At 51.4% G+C, this 20,065-nt stretch overlaps 5 protein-coding genes across 5 annotated transcripts; 3 read left to right on the top strand and 2 right to left on the bottom strand.

The window, feature by feature from the left end:
- Window positions 1-257: 257 nt before the first annotated feature.
- On the bottom strand, window positions 258-2,554 carry J4E82_004045 (uncharacterized protein; the record flags this gene model as incomplete). The annotated part of the gene is made up of 3 exons (XM_051730328.1): window positions 258-1,973; window positions 2,019-2,227; window positions 2,275-2,554. 3 exons carry the CDS (start codon window positions 2,552-2,554, stop codon window positions 258-260), a joined length of 2,205 nt encoding a protein of 734 aa, XP_051589956.1.
- A 1,134-nt stretch (window positions 2,555-3,688) lies between these two features.
- Window positions 3,689-4,009, top strand: J4E82_004044 (uncharacterized protein; the record flags this gene model as incomplete). Its single annotated transcript, XM_051730327.1, has 1 exon — window positions 3,689-4,009. One exon carries the CDS (start codon window positions 3,689-3,691, stop codon window positions 4,007-4,009), a length of 321 nt encoding a protein of 106 aa, XP_051589955.1.
- Window positions 4,010-6,349: 2,340 nt separating this feature from the next.
- J4E82_004043 (uncharacterized protein) lies at window positions 6,350-6,883 on the top strand (the record flags this gene model as incomplete). Its single annotated transcript, XM_051730326.1, has 1 exon — window positions 6,350-6,883. One exon carries the CDS (start codon window positions 6,350-6,352, stop codon window positions 6,881-6,883), a length of 534 nt encoding a protein of 177 aa, XP_051589954.1.
- A 378-nt stretch (window positions 6,884-7,261) lies between these two features.
- Window positions 7,262-15,170, bottom strand: J4E82_004042 (uncharacterized protein; the record flags this gene model as incomplete). Its single annotated transcript, XM_051730325.1, has 3 exons — window positions 7,262-9,715; window positions 9,762-14,917; window positions 15,167-15,170. 3 exons carry the CDS (start codon window positions 15,168-15,170, stop codon window positions 7,262-7,264), a joined length of 7,614 nt encoding a protein of 2,537 aa, XP_051589953.1.
- Window positions 15,171-16,616: 1,446 nt separating this feature from the next.
- J4E82_004041 (uncharacterized protein) lies at window positions 16,617-18,761 on the top strand (the record flags this gene model as incomplete). Its single annotated transcript, XM_051730324.1, has 2 exons — window positions 16,617-18,410; window positions 18,465-18,761. 2 exons carry the CDS (start codon window positions 16,617-16,619, stop codon window positions 18,759-18,761), a joined length of 2,091 nt encoding a protein of 696 aa, XP_051589952.1.
- Between the last annotated feature and the right edge of the window lie 1,304 nt (window positions 18,762-20,065).

Raw genomic sequence — 20,065 nt, 5'->3', positions numbered from 1 at the left:
CCACCTTGAAGAATCTTGAGGTGAAGTTTGATTTGATTCAAGTTGACGATAGAACAGAAGAAGTCATGGTCCACGCACTAGCCAGTCGAGACGCGTCATGACCCCACACTCAATCGACACCAGCATTCTCTCGTTCTCCACCTGCTTCTCATCTCCTTAACATCAAGAAGACACAGCATCTGCCGACCACGCAACAAACCACCAATGGTCGGCATTCTATTATCTCTGTCTGGTGTGCCAACGACCTGACCAGGGGCTCATCCTCTCTTTCCCCCCGTCCGATCTAAGACCTTCCCGCTGTTTTTCAAACACGGCCGACCGGACACACTCGACCTACTTCCGTCATCAGACTCATCGGAATAGAAAAGTTCAGGACTGTGGGTCTTATACCGTTGCATTGAGCTCATAGTTGGGGCCATGTAACGTGGTAGGTCCGCTTGCGGCTGAGAAGATAGCGGAGTTGCGGGTGGTGTGATAGCAGCATGCGCCTCGTGTTCGTATCGACGAATGACTTTTGCAGAGAAAGGATCCTTAGGAACCGCAGAAATCCGAATTGGTGCAGTCCGAGGGATTGGTCCAAAGCTACGGCTAAGGGGGGTCTGCGGCGGTGTCTGCTCCGTCGGTGCTGGCGTATCGTTGGATGCGTTTGTCGTTGGTATAGAACCTCGAGGCTTAGACTCTGACAGTGATCGCCGAGGGTTAGAAACTCTCAACTTTCGAAAAGAATTCCCGATGGATGAGAGCATAGACGTTGTACGAGGCTTGGTGGTATATGCATCTGTCTTTGCTGGCATTTCGGCAATTTTGGACGGTCCCTGAGGCTTTGGGGCGAGAGGCTTCCGAGGAGGTACCATCGGGGTGAGTCCAGGTTCCTCCCGAGGCTTTGCAGACAAAGCATTATCCTTATCTCGAGAAGTATTTGCTGTGAACCTCGGTCGCTGAATTGTAGGCTTTTGTCTGACTCGTTTGGCTGACTGACCTTTCTCCCTCATTCTCTTTAGCTTCGCCAGCTCCAGGCTCTCCATCACTCTTGCTCTTTGCGAGCTTTCGTGATTATCTCTGAGCTCCTGAAAGTGGATGGCCTGAAGAATCAAGAACCTAGCAGCGACATTAGTGTCTCCCTCGAAGACACCATATGCGTACTCAGTGAAGTCCGCCCAGGTCCGCACTTGCTCTGGTAGTGGGAAGCAAAAGTCCGCCGACTGATAGACTCTGCGAAGGTCATCCGGTATTTGCTTCGCACTCATAATGATGGACAGCATAGGTGTTGTTGCAATCAGCCCTTTTGCTTCAAAGACGAGCTTGCGCACACTGCCATATAAGGATGCATAAGCTCGATTGCATCTTGGATCAAGCTGGCAGCTGCTGGGAGCTTCGAGCAGATAACGATCAATCTCACCATATTGGATCAAACTTGACGATCGTTTAAGGCGTTTGGAACTGCCGATTTCAAACGACTTCTTCGTACGGTTTGAACTCCCTTCTTTTGGTTGAGCCGCGTTCGAGATTGTTAACTTGTCATGAAGCATCGAGTCCAGCCTATACTCCGAGTCGAAGGAATAGTCCAAAATACACAAATACTCACATCCGGGTTCCAAGTGCCCAAACAACCATTCCCACGGCTCGATCATCTGCTTGTTTATACTGTATACGATTCTTGTCAAAGCTTCATCAGGCGCGGCGTGATCTATGAAAAATCTTGTGTTGACAGTCAGTGTCCCAGGTAACAATTTGGCATCGCGGATATAGTTGACTGGTGCGGCTTTGACTATCGGCTCACATGCTGAAATGGGCAGCGGCGTGTGACGAACAGGATTTTCTTCCCAATCTGGCTTCGAAGGCAGTACCTCAATGCCTCGACCGAAAACGCGAAGGAGAGTGCAAATGGTGTAAGGATTTGAGGACGCTACTCCGACGAGATCTCTCCGGGTGGATCTGCCGACATCGTAATGCATGGCCAAGGCTTGTAGCATCTATTGCAAGTCAGTCACTTGTTCTCATGTATGACATCTGCTTACCTTGGTAGCTCGTCTCTGGTTGCGATAGCCTTTCAACACCAGTAGTTGCGTTATCCACCACACCCGATCGTCACCGTGCATCCACTGGCTCATAAAGCAGTGTCCGACCTGTAGACCATTCTTAGTAATGGCTATCACTAGGATGTTATTGACTCCATCCGGTAGGCACTGAGCTCTTAGCCTATCGCGACTAAGCCGTATGTGCTTGCCTACACATGGGAGTTAGAAATGGCTTCGTTTTTGTCGCTCTACTAACCATACTTAGCCCAGGGGCCCATAACGAGACGTGCTCTCTGACTCCACACACCATAATTAGTCGAGAAGTGCTCAGCGCAAATCTCCAAATGTCTCTTCGTCACCACGCCCCCAGGGATGATGCGATATACTATGTCTTCGTCAATGTCTGGGTCTTCGTAGAGGTGGTTTGGCTCGCTACGGATGCGATATTTGACACTTTCGATGCTAGCAGGATCACGGTAAGCTCTTTCTTCTCTTGGATTATCGCCTCGTGTGATCAGCTGTTGAACGTGGTCCATGGCGGAATTACGTTTTTCTGATTTAGTGCATGTATGGATTTTGTATTGTTTCGCATCGAGAAAAACGCGTTCGAAGATGTTGGTGTGAATGTCGACTGGACCCAAGACGACGTTTTCGAATGTTAAGCCTGCTCAAGCGAGACGTAGAACCATGGTAGAGATTCGACCACCTCTAACCACTACGAACTTGCCTATCTGCGGGCCTCCTCACTTCTGTGCAGTCGAGCGGATGGATGCTTAGCTGTTTCCATTGTATTGTTCAACTCCAAGGTACCTGGGTCGTCAGGACGCTCCATTGTAGTGTTGCGTGAGGACAGTCGTGTCGGGTGCAATAGCGTGTTCGGGCGACTGGTTCTGAGTGCGGTTCAGCATGAAAATGCATGCCTTCTAGTGCTCACGGTAACGGATTTGGAGAGCAGGTAACGTCAGGTAATGCACCTACCTTCGTAAGGACGGCAGTCAAGCTTACTACTACCAGGAAGTCGACTTCCGGCTGTCTTTACCGGAACAGCATCCCTGCGTCTGACATGCTGGTCACAAGTGGTACTCAGGTCCGTAACGCCACAAGACACTCCTCGATGCCACATCAGGAAGCACAAAAATAGCATCTCGAATTCTCATTGGTCTGCTCGCAATATCACGTGCCTGGTGGATACCTCTCGCGAAGCGACAGAGTGAAGTGGGTCACTCAGGGAATCATTGGCCAACCGCAGCGTCCACTCAGCGAGACGCTATGTCAGAACAGGCAATGTACGAAGACGCGGCCTGTGCACATGTAAGATAACGGCAATGGAGGATTAGGGGATGCTGGCAAGTCAATATACAGGTGGAGTTTGTTGTTTTGGAATGGTGCATGGCGTTCATCATTTGAAGGGCACTGCCGGCTGCTTTTTCCTGTTCGTTCACTTTCGTTCAGTCTTTACTTTCGAGCATCACGCTATACTACCCTTCCTTCGTTTTCTTCTTCAGCAACCATAGAGATACACGTCAAATTACTCGAGAGTATCTATCAGCCTCGTAACCTGCTACATTTGTCGATAAAAAAAATCCATCTCCTACCTGACACGAGAACGGTAGCACCGTTGTCAAGCCTTCACATCATAACATCACTTGCACCAAGAGCGATACGCAAGCATGATTCAAACAGCAATCCTCCTTCTCGCACTTCTTAACAACGCAACCGCCCATCCTCTCATTAAGCGCGACGAATACGCAATCCCAGAGACCGTCATCATCCTCCTCATCATGCTAGGCGCCGGTATATGTGTTTGCGTCGGCTATGCCATAAACGCGACCTTTGGTTTCAGGGAGGACGGCAACGGCATGAAGCCGATGACGCCAGAACAACAGGAATACATGGCTCAGGTTCGGGTTACGAACATGAATGGATTGATGGCGGAGGGTGCGAGAAGCCATCGAGGTGGACTGAGGAGAGGGGAAGTGGTGTATGATTAGAGGAAAAGAGAAGACAGGACTTTGGAGGTTTGGAACACCTATTGTGAGTGAAGGACATATTCGAGGAAGACAGCATACAGAAGTGCATCAGGGTCGGCACATCAAAGCGAATGATGGGTACACCCCCTCACTATTTGACTTTCTTCTATATTTTGCTGTATTTATTTGAACGGATGTGTGTAATCAATCATCTAGGTGCATGAAGCTAGTGTCGCAAGGTTACAGTATATACGACCTTGTTTTATGGATCCTCGGGTGACTCCCGTGGTAGCGTACAGTAATTTTATTCAAAATGTCATCTGCCTTATCTCTCGTCATATGTAGGTGGACTTTCACCCCTCTCGTACTTTGGAACAGGATCTCTGTCTTCTAAATCGCCCTCTTCTCGCACTACATCGCCGAAGAACGTGTCTGCAACATCAATCCATAGATATACTCTCTTCAGTCCTGTAGTGGTGCATTTCTCCACTCTTCCCATTCTTCCTTCATCTTTACCAATCGCGCTACGTACTGCATCAACTAGACATTCTTTTCTGATGTTTTCGTGATGATGAAATTCTAGAACAATATGATCTGCGTAGAAGATGTCAGGGTTCGACCATGATGGTAAAGGTGCGTTAGGCGTATAACGAATGGCGTATAAGTGACGAGTATATGTGGTCAGAATGGTGGGCGACGACTCTGTTGATTTACTCTTCCGAGTCGACTGCGGCATGCGTTGAGTTTCTTTTACTCTGTTAGCCTTCACTTCAATATCAAACAAGGAACACCGTGTGCTGGACTTGTACTCACCAGACGCAACCAACCCATCGATGACATCTTGGACTAGGTCGCCGGCTTTCTTTACCCTAGCTTCTGACGACCCAAACCCGCCATTAGCCACGGGCATCTGAATTTCACCGCCCCTTGCATCTCCTCGCTGCTGTCGTTTTCTGCGAACTAATTCGTTTGCCCATATTCCCATCAACTTCGTCCTTCGACTGCCACCACGATCTGTACGTTTCATATGCTCCACATCCTCACGGGATCGAACTTCGATAATATATGGCGAATCTGCAGCATGGTGATCGACTCGGTATCCCCAAGAGGCGAAATCGCGGGCTATAAAGGGTACAGTCGTCAGGAAAGGTCGAGTGTGCTGCGTAGTGTGGATGAGGTAAACCTTAGCACCGTAGAATGTGCCCGACATATTGGATAGCTGGTGATTGTGTCTTTTTCGAAATAAGAACTTGATGAGGAATCGAGGCAGAAAACTGGGACTTTAGAGAAGACGCAGATTTATCTTGTTTCAGGCTGTCATATAGACAGCGCGTTTGACGTGTATGCGACACCATCGCAGCAGTGCGCCAGCATACCCAGGCGTCATGGTCAGAGCGCAGGTGAAGTGAGGCGCTCCAGAACAGTGCTGAATTCACTTCCGGTTCCAGCGAAGTTCAGAATACCAAAAGCGGTCACTGCATCTTCAGCTGCGTTGCAGAGGCCATTCTTGGAGTGAGCGCAACATTAGAGGTCCAAAATGCCATAGGGCTGAGGACTATTGAGGGCGCGATGGCATAGTAACCCAAGATCGGTCTGACATAGCAAGTGTGCTGAGATGGTGCATTGTCAGAAGGCGAATAGGAGATTAAGTTGTCATCTGTTTGGAGTTACCGCACGCGCTAAACCTTCAGCTACCCTGCAGGGTATCCACGTCTCCTTCCGCCGACGAATCCGGAGCCAACTCCTTACTCTTCCTCACCGCATTTACTAAAATGGACTGCATCAGTCAGCTAGCCATCATCAACACCACTGCGCAACTAACGGCTACTTTGTAACGTGCATGCAGCGCCACGATCTTCCTGGTGGCTGTGAAACATCCGCGCCCTACAATGGTGGTATGGAATGCGACTATATGGACTAGACTTATTAGCATCAAACCAACTTGCATTTAGTCTTTGAGATCTTCTAGGCTTGTTCCGATATTGTCTTACTATCTTCAAGGAAAGTCTATCGAAACGAGGACGTCTTATGCCCCATAACTGATGCGGTCTTCAGGAATCTCCACCTGGTGCCACGGCATTCATGTCACGTGTGCAGAGGTTTGCTCGCATGTGCATCCATGGATGAAGGCCACGGTTGAAACACATCACGTCTACTGCAATTCCTTATAGCAAGCGAGTGTGAGTACATCAAGGCTATTCATAGCTTGTGAAAATCGTCTATCACACGCACCTTATTATTTTAATGTACCAAAATGTCGCCACTGTCTCTTGACGAAATCCACGCACGACATCTGATTGAACAGCACTTACAAAAGCCCTCATGCAACCCAGTCTAGCACAACACCCATACCCAGTAACAATGCTCAGCTACATCTACCACCCAGCAGGTCCCGTTGTCATTCGCACAACTAGCGCCTCCATTTCGCTCATCTATCGCGACCGCGGCTGGCTAATCACACAATCCTTTTCCGACGTCCTTCGTGACCACCCAGAATGGCGGTCTACGCCAGCTCCTCCCACTCCAAAACCTACACACATTTCTGGAGTGAGCATCGCGACCCGCATAGGTTCCGTAATATTACCCTTCCTCAGTATTATGATGGCAATAACCCCGAGCTATGCACCGACTGGCGTGGGAAGTTTGGCGCCTATAATAGTCGGTAACTGTGGTAGAGGGGAAGTAGAGCGGAAAGAGCAACAAGAGCCAGTTGGTAATTTTGCGCCAATACATTGGATGACAGCGGTAGAACGATCCTGGTACCGGGATCGTGCGTTGCCTGTTCCGATCATAGGGTGGCTCAAGTGCGATGAAGGTGAAGAAACATTTGAGTATAGACTTGTTGGTGGGGAGTTGGATTTCGAGGCACCACCAGGGTACGATGCGCACGAGTAGATGTAGACGATGGAGGCAGGCGCCAACCGCTCAATTGTACATATGGCGAGAGAAAGATGGCGAACATGCATAGGACAATAAACATTCTAATCGTATTGATGAAAACTGTGGTATCTCGCAAGCAAAATGCAGCTAAGAAAGAAGGAGCGGTTGGTAACTTTTTGATGTAACCCATACATGCGCATGCGATAACCCGATCCTTTCCTCATGTTGAAAAACACCATCCGAATATTGCGCCGTGGTATCTTGTGGTCGTTTCGCTGATTCTTTCTATACACACCCATACATTATCCCATATATATCAGACGCCCACTCCAATGAGCGCCATACTTCATTTACCATCAAACGCATGCTGTCAGTTCACTTATGATAACTCTCCTACAGATCTGCGCTTTTAGGGTTCACCAGATAGATGTCGGGCACTTTTGGTACTTGCGGACTCTTCTGCAGCGCTAGCTTGATTGCATCCCGCGTCTTTGCACCTTCCTTCTCTCCGCCACCCCCCGTCAGCCGTCTCATACCACTCCTAAAGCGACTCCTTGTGTCGTGAGCAACAGGCTTGATAATGTTCTCTAGACTGAAGGTGCCGCCTTTGTCTGTGCTGCTCGACCGACCAGCAGAGTACTCGTCATCGGAGAAGGGCTCATTTTGTTCGTCGAGCGTGGTTGATGAGAGGGAAGGAGAAATACGTTGGGGTTGGTTTGGCGCCGAGGGTGACGTTACGGAGCGGGAATGGAGACCCGGGCGGGGATGACTTGTTGGAGGCAAGGCGCCAGTAGAGGAGTTGGCGAAAGAGCTGAAAGCGCCTGGTGTCATGACACCTGGATCCCTAGCTGGGGAGAGTTTGACATCCGAGATGAATCCCGATTGAAAAGAAGTCACAGATGCGTTCCTTGTGAGTGATTTGTGTAAGATTGGCGCCGTCTGCTGATCGTAAAGGTTCTCGCGCATGTCGTGAGCATATGGTCCGTTACCGTACCGTCCCGAGGACGAAAAGTTTGGTAGATCCGTCAAGGTTTCCGCATCATCATCGTCCTCAAAGAAGTCATCCAAGCTGTCTAGTTTCATGACTAGTTCGCCAATGTGACTGTCGCCACGGGTATCCTCGGAAGTCATGGTCGCAGTTCGGTGGTAGTCGGATAGTGGGCTGAACGGGAACTCCTCTTGGCGGAATTCTACCTTGGGTGTCTCAGTGTCCGGTACGTTCATTTCGTCAAAGTTTCCGCACGTGTAGAAAACAGCATGAACGTTCGCTCTTGTCAACTGCGAATGCAAAGCAGGCATTGGAATAGACCAGCCGCTTTCTTCAGGGATACCGTACAATGATTGCGTCTTCTCGAACTGCTTCTTGTATCCTCTGGTAGAGTGGGAGCCTGCCATGCTCATGCGAATGTGCTGCTTGTCGAACGGTGTGAGGGTACTAGTCATGTTGAGATTGATGACGAAGTCAAGAACCCTTAAAGCTTGTGGGCAATATGCGCTTTGTAGTAGTCGTAGGAGAGGCGAGAAAAGATCAGATCCTTTGGATGCCATTTCCGGCTTGCGCATGTCGATTTCAGGTAGCAGGATGCAGAGTACTTCCATCGTGTTGATCTTCATCCAATCGATCTTGTTCATGAGTAAACCGAGAAGGAATACCAGGCTACCGAACTCATGTTCCGAATTGAACGTAGAACGTATAGCAGACATTGTCTGCGCAAGGAAGTCTTTTTCATGGCGGTACCTCTTCATTGCAAAGGCAGTCAACGCCTCGGAAAGCGATGTGCACTGGTAGTGCTGGTCTGCGACTTGTGCAAGCACTTCTGCAGTGGCGCGGATACTTGAATCTTGTGCTGTAGAGTCAAATGAACGCAGAAATCTTGGCAGATTCGCAAGAACGGTGTACGTCAGTCGGCTATCGTCACCCACGATACGGCTAGAAGGTAGTACCACCAGTCTTTCCAGGATTCGTAAAGACCGGTCCAGGCATGTACTTGATCTGATGCCCTTGTACGTCAGTTGGGCAAGGCCTTCGAACTTGCCTTCCCACTTATCCGGGCAGCTTTCTTCTAGGATGCTCAACACCTCCTCGTCACCTAGATCAAGCTTGTCGAGAAACTTGTCTAGCATTAAGAGGCTCTCCATGAATTCGCCTTCGTGTATAGTATCCAAACACGCGCAAGTCGTCCAGAACAGCTGAGGGTACTGTATGAGATCTTTAGGCGCTAATGCCTCAATGATGGTCCGTAGCGTTGTCAATATCTCCATAGAGAAGGTCTGTATGTCACTCTCCTCATCCGAGATGGTGTTAGAAAGTCTGGCGAGCATGTCGGAAAGCATTTGCTGATCGAGCGAACTGAGAATGCAGCGGAACAACTGGAATGACCGACAAGCGATATGTCTGACCGGGCAAGATGTGGCCCAGTTCAGTGCTACTCGACCCCAGGCTTCTCTCAGTCCAGGGTATGCAAATGAGAAGAACTTCATCACCTCGCCAGCAACGTAGCCCATTGGCTCAGGAACCTTGAAGGTTGAGTCTGCCACGTCCTTGCCGTTCTTGTCATCATAGCTCCATACCACCTTGGTGTCATGTTGTCGAATGCTCTCAACGAAATCTTCGATAGACCTTTTGTCGATGCCTGGTGTGTCGTCTTCGATCTTGGAGATGACTAGCTCGTGAATCAAATGCACAAGCATCTCACGAGACTGGTCCTGCACCACAGAGGTGTAATGATCCCAGAGCACCAGGACCACTTGTAGAAGCAACGGAATGTGCTCTTTGGCTACCTCTACTGGGGACACCATAAGGTCAACCAGCAAAATGAGGCAAACCTGTCCCAAAGCAAAGCCAGACTACGCAGGTCAGCGTAAATCAGTATGAATTTCATGTTATGCTTACCTGTTTATTGCTACTTGGCAGAACCTGGGTGAGATCGGCCAAGTATGGAAGATTGACAGCGTCTGGCGGCGGTGGCATAGGCTCGCGCTTCTCGCTTACCATAGACCGTGGGTTGATCTGTAATAGCAGGAACTCAACGACCTTTAGTCCCGCAGGAGTGCTGGAAAGATGGACTACGATCTGTTTGGAGTAGTCGACGTAGTTCTGTTCTCGCTTGTCTAGACAAAGATTGATGATGAAGTTCAAGATAAGTTGAACATTACCACCGTATGGTCCAGTTGCTAGTGCTTGCCAGAGTGCTTGGATCTCATTATGTAGCACGTTGCCTGATCTGTAGGTGATCTCGAACAAGTTGACGAGTAACATGTAAGAATTAGCAGTCGGTCCTCCGTCGGGGTTGACTTGCAGTTCGACAGACTGCACCCAAGGAAGCATAGCGGCGACCATGTTGCGCTTATGGTCAGGCTTGAGATCTTTGAAGTAGTACGAAAATTGCGAGAAGACCAAGAAAGCAAGCTCGGCATGCTGCTTGGCAAGCCTTCGTGATGTTTCAAACTGTGCGAGCTTGTATACCGCGACCGTCTTGTCAGAGATGCTGATGTCCAGGTCCTGTAATTTCGAATTCTTTCCTTCACGAGCCTCAAGCGTTCGGAGTAATCGCGTGGACTTTGTGCGTATCTCGCTGTTCTCATGTCCGAGTGTGTAGAGACCGGCGCTTAGTACTTTCCAGAATGGCAAAGTGTAGTCCTCGTGTTGGGTGAGGACCTGAGTAACAACTTCGAAGTAGCTCTCGAGAGCTTTACTAGAGACCGCGAGATAGCACATTTCAATTGCCTTGTCTAGCAGATATGGATGCTCGCGATTGTGCAATATGAGATTCGTAAGTGCTCGGCGACCAATGGCGTGTGTTCGATCGCTCGGAGTTTCGAAGATGCTCTGTATCCATGAGAGCATACGAATGACATCGAACTGAAGCAAGACTTTGCTATCAGTTGTGATACTAACAGGCCCGCCACAGAGTGCAGCCATAGCGCTCAAAGCCGCGGTTCGAAGATCACGTTTTTCAATTTCAAGGGCTGCAGTTGCGTTACCTTTGCTGCTCTTATCCACCTCTCGGTCGAGCATGGAACGACGCATCTGCTCTTCACGCTGACGAATCTGAGATTGATTTGCTGCGTATCCGCACCATTCTTCCATTAGAGTAAATGCCGCTTTACGAGCTTGAAACGGCATCCAGTGCAAAGGATCGCTGGTCTTGTTGATGCCCTCAAACAAAACTTCCACAAGGCCACAGTAGTGCGTGCGTAACTTCTGGTAGCGCGCCTCAAGTTGGACTTCTGTATCACTCAGGAAAATTCTGAGATCCTTGGTGTAGTTCATTAAGTTGTTGATGATCCACTCGTCATTGTGGGCTTCCGGAAGTTTGAGGAATTGTTGCGATGTTAGCTTGTATACGTGTGTAATCTCTGTTCGGAGATGGTCGGTCCGGTAGTTGATGGGACGGGGACTGCTAATGGTTCTGTTGTGATTGCCCAGACGCATCTTGGCTTCTTCTGCACAAGCAGCCACAATCCCCTGAAGCGACTCAAGTAATGTGCGATAAAGATTCAGGTTAACGGAGCCAAGACCAATAACCGCAGCGTCTCGTATGGCGGCATTGTCTACTGACAGGAAGGGGAGGACTTTAGAAAACAACTCCGTGGCGGTATGTTGCTTGTTTGTGCTCGTTTGTGAAGACTTTGAGCTCTTCCGCGAGTGCTGACCTTGCGTAGCCGACATAGCGGTCGGACCCAGGCTCGTTAAGGTTGTGAAGGCAAATATGAGATACAGTTTCCATTGTTCGATGACGACTTCTGGTGAGGTCGAGGCAAGGCGCCCACTGAACTTGCTAGCACCAGGCTCGTACGGTGAATAAGGCGTTGTACGCTGGCCCTCAGCCAGGGACGATAGAGTGCGATACATCTGAGCAAGTCTGGCACATACTATGTCTCGAGTAAGAGTCACAGCAAAAGGGCAGACCTCAAAACTGATTCGCACCAGATTTGGGAAAATCTTGAACCATAAAGTAGCGTCATACGGCACATCGCTGCCGCAAAGTTCCACGAGTGTGCTCTGCACATTGCTCTTGCGCATGCCGCGTTGTAAACGACTGCGCTCAGCTAGCGACAGCTTCTCATCGCTAATGTCCAAGACCCTCTGGGGGCTTCCTTCCATTACACGGATGACACGGGTGTTGGAGCCGCCCAGCGCCGTATCAAACTCAGTGATGAGACGTAGCACGGTAACGGCGTAGGAGCGGACGCGATGCGAAGGTGAACATAAGAAGAAGAGGCCATGTGACTCAACTTCGTCAACGTGCGCCCACACAGAAGAAAGATCAAGCTGAGCAGCTCGATTCCCAGAACCGTCGTCCGGTGTATCCAGGGCGGCCTTGCGTGTCTTCCGCTTAATCTCTTCAATCCATATCTCTAACAGCTCCACGTAGAGCTTTAGGGTATTCTCAATGTGCCCAGCTCCCAGCATGCCGCCATCAGACATGGTAGCGTAACGATCGTCGAAGTTGAAGATGAAGCGTGCAAAGCCAATTGTGACTTGTTGTGCATGCGACTGTCGGGCTATGGACTTGAGTGACTGAGCGGACGATACAGCGATGTTGCTTTGAACATGGGCAGTTCCGGTACACAAGAGATTTACAAGTGAGTTGAAAGGGATGTGTGGAGACAGACAGCGCGGTAAAGCCTGAACAGCGACATGTAGAAGATCATAGAATCCTTGCCGCAGGTCTGTAGTAGTCATATAATCTTCGCGAGGGGCGAAGCTGAAAGCCGCTGCCATGGGCGTCTTTGGTGTTTGCGAAGAGAACTTCTCATCCAATACGGCCTGCCCTCCAAATGCATTGTCGCATATGATAGTAATTTCTCCCAGGATTTTGCAGAAACGGATGTAGTACTCTTTTGCCACTTCGGCGAATCCAGTGAAATTCACAGGACGCGAAAGACGCTCCTCCTTGAGGAGACTGGACTTGATAGGCAAAGGTTGCAGAGGCCGTGGACTGGAAGGAAGAGCAGGAAGCTCGTTCGAAACTGCGTTTGGATCGTAATCGAATGTCAGTGGGAAAGGTGGCTGCTCGGTGTTCTCGAGATCAGCCATGATTGCGAGGAACGAGCGGATACCAATGACCATACGATCAGGCTCAAGATTTTCAACGCGCAACTCCCGCCCTGACATGAACATTTCCGAATTGAGTAGAGGAAAGATGATGGTCTTGAAGCAGAGGTCTTGGTACTTGTAGCCAATGATGCGCGTAAGTTGTATCAAGGGTTCAGCAATGGCTGGTTCGGTCGAGAGGTATGACCGCCTTCCCGGTTGGAACACCATCCGTATGATCTCCTCTAATCGACGCACGGCGACATTTGGTGCCTCGGTTCCCCGTCTGTAGATGTAAGTCCACACCAGCCGGCATATACCTCGAAGGGCGATGGCTCTCGTTGCGCGCTCCTTCAGTCTTGGTTGAGTAGACAAGGCAAGCGCGAGCCACTGGGAGAGAAATGTTTCGGTTGGAGAAGCACATAGGACGGCGGCCATGAGTGGGAATGCTTCGTGCCAGTGTTTTGGCTTGCCTAACAATATAGCAGCGCGCTGCTTCATCATATCAATCACAGCCTTCCACTTGGGTGCATTGAGCTCGATGGTAGCCTTTGAGGTGATACGGAGCAGTAGTTCCCGCAAGACTTGGCAGTAAGCATACTTGACTGGCTGGCCGTGGGCACTAGTGAAGAGCTTGGCCATGGAGAGCATGAAGTCGCACGTCCGGTCCCATGTCTCTTCTGGATATGACTTGACTTGCAGGTGCCTCAGAGCGCGGATGAGCAGAGCGCCTTTAGCTTCGTGATCCCTGTTGTACTGGTTCTTCTGAGCCAAGTGACCATCTACGATCTTCAGGTCGGTGACGAACTTTTCTTGCACCTGTTCGAATATGAGTCCACTTAGCACGCCGAGAAGCTGGCTGTAGATGGTCCAGTTGGCGAGATTGAGCGGAGATATGTCCACCATATCAGGGTCAACGGTGCTAAGTTGGCCATAGAAAAGACCAAGAAGACGATCGGCCATCTCGAAAGTTAGATTGTGGAGGTCGGTTTGCGTCATGATTTCGATCAATACTCGGCAGAGGATGTAGGTTGAGACGGTCGAGCGCTGCTCCGCTTGGGTCACAGTCTGTTGTAGAGCGACAATGTGCTCGGGGCCAGATGCTACAGAGGCTGTGGATCCGTTTTCCAAGTGTTGAACCGGTTCGGTGTTCCGTCGAGACAGGGCGGGATGGAGCTGCAGTCCCGGAGTGGCTTGTCGGGCATTGAGCAGCTGAGTGCGCTGTTTGGACGCTTCCTCACTCTTTGCCTTGCGCCATAGCATAATGGTATCAATGAGAGGCTTCGGCTTGTGGCGCGCAATGTGCCCCAGGGCTGCTATGAGTTGATCGAAGGTGGGGTCTACGCCAGGCCCACAAACACCCTCTACCCTGGCCTCGGGCTGGCCTCTCTCCGTCATACATTGGTTGATCTTCTGCTCGGCCTGGCTGATGAACGAGTTGAAGAGGTGGTGCAGCGCATATTCGCCAACCGTCTTGAGTTCGTGGGGGTGCGGCGGCGGGTGGCGCGACTGGGAGCGGTGGTGATTGTGACCTTTCCGCGAGGATCTGGCACTCGGCGCCCGCTCAGGCTTGCGCTGAGGTATGCTTCCATCGCTGGATGCTGCCTGGGCTCCCACACCGGCATAGACATGCCCTGTACTCGCGCCAGGCTGCATGCCGTTGGCGGCAAAGGCCTCGGCTATCGACTCCTGCGACATGACGGCTCCATCGATGGTTGCGCCGGCGGCGGCGGCGATGATCTGGGGGCTCAGCGGGCTTGTGGCGGGAGAGTTGACGAAGCTGGTGTTCCGCGAGTGCTGGATGCCGTGTACGATGGAAGTGTTGCGATTGTGGGCATAGGAGCCCGACGGTTTGCGTTCGAGCGCCTGGAGGGTGCGGTCGGGGCTCGAATTACTGCTGGTAGCTTTGACGGCCGGTGTTTGCGAGCGCGAGGCAACAGTTCGGGACGAGGCAGTCAGCGCACGCCCGCGGGTCTGGCTGGGCTCACGCGAGGCCGACGAGGGGCTGTCTATATGGTGCGACACATTCCCAGCAGCTGGTCGAGCTTGCAGGAGAGGGAAAGCAGCTGCATCGGGCAAGGCACAGGGGTCAGCACAGTTCTGATGCAGCGCGGAGAAGCGTCGACGTCGAGATAAGGGTCCTTATGGCACAGCAAAAGCCGGCACTGTCAAACTCCAAGCCGCGTGGGGAGTGCGTTTCACGGTACCTCGCACGGCTTGGGGACGACCATGCGATACACAAAGAAAAAGCTACTCACACATGCCGCAGGCTTCCCGTGCAGCATCTTCCGTGGCGGGCGGAGAAAGCTGCAGCCCGTCAAACAAAGCTCAAGACGTAGATGTCGCCGTTGAGAGGGTCGCGACGGCTGTCATGGATGTCTGGAGGTGGATGAAATGGGTAAGTAGAGATGCCCTGTGCCTGACTAGCCGGTGTCTAGCCTCATTGGTGGCAACGATCATCCATGGCGCCCGGCATCAACACGGCTCTGGAGATCGATCCGAGCCTGGAGATTATTCAGTCCCACGTGGTGCTAATCTGGGACTGGGCATGCGAGGTTATCGATACACCCGACTTCGTTTTGATGTGAGCTTGCTTCTGCCATGTTAGCATGCTCATGGATCCAAAGGGCAAGGATGATGGCGCTTGCAGATAACATTCACCAGCGCTCGGGCGCGGAGACATCAACAACGCGGTGCACATAGATCTCCATGCGGATTTGATGCGCATTGGATCTGGCTGACTGCCTTGCACGTTCTCCATGAGCTGGGTTCCACCGATTGTTGAGAAATATGGAATGCGGTATATCATCGACGCGGCGCAGGTGTGGGCAAGCCATATAACTATAAGATTATACCCGCATCAGGCATAGTCCTCTCTTTGCTTCCAAGCCCGCCTGCAGTTGCTCTGTCTACGCATCAACGATATAGACATTTCGCTTATCGTTCCGTCCTAGTCGTCCCGAATATAGATAGCAACGAACGACCATATAGAACTTGCTAGATACGCAGCTACAAGCAGGATGCGTCGTCAGCCCTGCGCCATCCCGAGGCCTGGTCATGTTCTGTTGCGACCTGGTCTATCTTGTTCTGACAATCACATGCCGCCCAGCTTTCCGAGACAACTGTGCATGGCTGCTGCATCTGCCTCAACACCGGCCTGACTTTGCTCCTCTCGAGGCTCCGCAGCTGCATCTGCCGCCCTCGCACGAAGCCATTGTGTTAGGCTCTAACGATGTGCCCCACAAAGGTCCCGAAGTGCTGGCGGGGTTCTTGGTAGACGTAGCGGAAAGGCAGCGACGCTCGGGAAAGTCAGGGTCTCGCACCCTCCACCGGCTCTCATAAGTAGCCTCCAGCGGAATGAATGCGGAACACATCGGCACCCGATGGGCATCTGACAGTCTGTGACGGCACCACTTTTGGCCACTTTTGCCATGCCCGTGTAGCGGTCAGGGATCTGTGAAGTCTAAACAAAGGCCTTTGTTTATGTACTGGCTCAACAACGTGCTTGCGGCTCACCGGCCCCAGGTCTCGATAAGATTGAGTTGAGACGCACGGCCCACTTGCCATTCCGACGCTCCGTTGCGAAGCCGAATACAAATATTACCGTGTCGTTTCCAATCCCTTTCCGGACGGCAACTAACTACTGTGTCCATGTCAGCGCTGCCCCTCCACCTGCCTCTGACTCTCTGCTAACCACCGAACAGCACCATGGCACAACTCGATACTTTGGACATTATCGTGCTGGCCGCCCTCCTGGTCGGCACGGTAGCCTACTTCACCAAAGGCACCTACTGGGGCGTCTATGGGGACCCCTACGGCAACTCGCTGGCCACGGCCAATGGCGCTGCAAAGGCTGGCAAGTCGCGCAACATAATAGAGAAGATGGACGAGACGGACAAGAACTGCGTCGTCTTCTACGGTAGCCAGACGGGTACGGCTGAGGACTATGCTTCGCGTATATCCAAGGAGGGTCACTCACGCTTCGGCCTCAAGACTATGGTGGCAGACCTGGAGGAGTACGATTTCGACAACCTGGACACCTTTCCCGAAGACAAGCTCGCCGTCTTCGTCTTGGCCACCTATGGCGAGGGCGAACCCACAGATAACGCTGTCGAGTTCTACGAATTTATTGGCTCCGAAGATGTCAGCTTCTCTGAGGGTGGCAGCGCCGACGACAAGCCCCTCAGCAAACTCAACTACGTCGCATTTGGTCTCGGAAACAACACCTACGAACACTACAACTCCATGGTCCGCAACGTCGACAAGTACCTGACAAACCTCGGTGCCACCAGATTGGGTGCTGCCGGTGAGGGTGACGACGGTGCTGGTACCATGGAAGAGGACTTCCTCGCCTGGAAGGAGCCCATGTGGGCTGCTGTTGCCGAAAAGATGGGTCTGGAGGAGCGTGAGGCTATGTACGAGCCCGTCTTCGAGGTCACCGAAAGGCCAGATCTTACTCCCGAAGACGACACTGTTTACCTTGGTGAGCCCAACAAAAACCATCTTGAGGGCAACCAAAAGGGCCCATTCAACGCTAACAATCCCTTCATTGCGCCCATCGTCGAGTCCGCCGAACTGTTCAACTCTGCCAACCGAAACTGCCTACACATGGAAATCAGCATTGCTGGATCCAACCTGTCATACACTACCGGTGACCACATTGCCATCTGGCCCAACAACGCTGGCAAGGAAGTCGATAGGCTATTCAAGGTTCTTGGCAAGGAAGACCAGCGACACACCGTCATTGCAGTCAGAGGCCTCGACCCCACCGCCAAGGTTCCCTTCCCGTCACCGACCACATACGATGCTGCTGTTCGCTTCCACATCGAGATCAATGCTGCTGTGTCCCGTCAACTCGTCTCCGTCATTGCCCAGTTTGCGCCAAACGACGATATCAAGGCTGAAATCGTGAAACTAGGTAGCGACAAGGACTACTTCAAGGAACACGTTACCGACCGTAACCTCAACCTGGCACAGCTTCTCGAAATCACTGGCAAGGGTGTGACATGGGACAAGATTCCCTTTTCTTTCCTCTTCGAAACCATGGTCAAGATCCAGCCTCGTTACTACTCCATCTCCTCGTCGTCTCTGGTACAGAAGGACAAGATCTCCATCACTGCTATTGTCGAGTCCATCGAAAAGCCCGGTGCGCCATACGCTCTGAAGGGTGTCACTACCAACTACCTCTTGGCCTTGAAGCAGAAGCAACACGGAGACCCCAACCCCGATCCTCATGGCCTGAATTACTCTATCACCGGTCCTCGTAACAAATACGATGGTATTCACGTTCCAGTCCATGTCCGCCACTCCAACTTCAAGTTGCCTTCGGACCCCTCCAAGCCCATTATCATGGTCGGACCCGGTACTGGTGTCGCACCATTCCGTGGATTCATTCAAGAACGAGCTGCACAAGCGAAGGCTGGCCAGAATGTTGGAAAGACTATCCTCTTTTTCGGGTGCAGAAAGCAATCAGAGGACTTCATGTACGCGGATGAATGGAAGGTAAGTTGTCAAGTGCCACAACCACCACCAAGTTGAGACTAACAAGATACGCAGCAATACCAAGCAGACTTGGGTGATAAGTTCGAGATGTACACCGCCTTTTCGCGAGATGGTCCCAAGAAGGTTTACGTACAGAACAAGCTCGAGGAAGCTGGCGAGGAAGTGAACAAGCTGCTCGAGCAAAAGGCCTACTTCTACGTTTGCGGTGACGCCGCACACATGGCCCGCGAGGTCAACACTCTTCTTGGAAAGATCATCTCCAAGTACAGGAACGTTTCGGAGACAAAGGGCGAGGAGATTGTAAAAGCCATGAGGGCGTCAAATCAATATCAAGAGGACGTCTGGTCATGAGCTAGGAACCACTGAGAGGAGTTCGGAACGAGATTTTTGAGCATGCATTTTCATGGGTAGAATGGTGTGAGCGACGGCGTTCGATCTGACGACCGCATTTCGTGTTGGAATATACTGGCTCTGTATCTGAGGCCTGGATGACCATGTGCGGATATCTAACCGCTCACTACTCTGTATAGCCTGCGACGTAGACAAGTTGATTTGATGAATAACAAAAACATTAATACCTCAAGATTTGCTTCTTACTCAGGTGACTCTGATGGGTATCAGAAAGATGTTGAGCGATGCGCGACCTAATGCTGTGAGGCCCTGTTGTGGTAGGTAAAACGTGCGCTAGTCCAGGGTCCATGCCATGATTGGCGCAAGCGCACGCGGTGCCTGCCGCGTCGATCGCGTCCCATAAACCTCGTCTCTTCGATGAACATCAGCCTTGCGTGCATATCGACAGCTTCGGACTAATATCGACATCTGCCGTTCCTGGCTCATGACTGCGCCGCGATAACTGATGAAGAGTCTTTACGATCACAAGCTCAGGTTACAGCCCCCAATGTCTAGGTTGCCTGTCTGGACCGCTGCGTGGCAAAACTTCATTGCTCAGAGGTGCAGGCACATCTCTTTGTACAGGGCACTGACATCATGCGTACGGTAATGGTTTGCACAGCAGTTCCGGCTAAGTGTCGTCTTCTGTATTGACCTGGTTGCGCATCGCATGCTGAAAAGCTTTACGGTAGGATGACCACACCAGTCACTCACCGCCGCAACCTGAGCATGCGGGGCATTGGCTCGAAACCCGGAAGAACGCAGTGCTTCGAAACGCCATGAACTTTAGCGAGGCTTATATGAGGCCGGGCTGTCCCTCATCTGCTTTCTGTGTCACCTCGCGGATGCGACTAGAAAGAGCCGATCTGCGTAGTATGTCTCTTTCTGCGATCATGGTAGCAGGAAGATATGAATTCCAGGTTTGAGGTCAAGCCGGGTCACGTTGGAACATTCGCAACGAAACATTTGTCAAGCAGCTCAGTACAAAACGCAGAATTTGGAGAGACATGCATGTAGACAAACTGCATGCTTCTCCGCGCGCACAGCATGCACAGATCCTAAAAGGACCTTACAGGCAGGCATTTATGGAGCAATCGACGAATAATTGTGTACCAGAACGCCACCCGACATGGACCCTTGGAGGTGTCCTTCACTTGCTGAGTCTAGGCACGAGTAGATGTTCTCTAACTCTCCTCTGTCGCTACACTGCCACGAGACCTACAACAGCCGCATCAAGAGCCGGACAACCGGCCGGATAGTTGTTT

This window comes from Alternaria postmessia (assembly GCF_024291825.1).
Source record: "Alternaria postmessia strain BMP 2775 chromosome Unknown scaffold_18, whole genome shotgun sequence".
Taxonomy (NCBI): Eukaryota; Fungi; Ascomycota; class Dothideomycetes; order Pleosporales; family Pleosporaceae; genus Alternaria; species Alternaria postmessia.
Note: the sequence above shows the minus strand (reverse complement) of the source record. Positions and strands in the feature narration are given on the sequence as shown.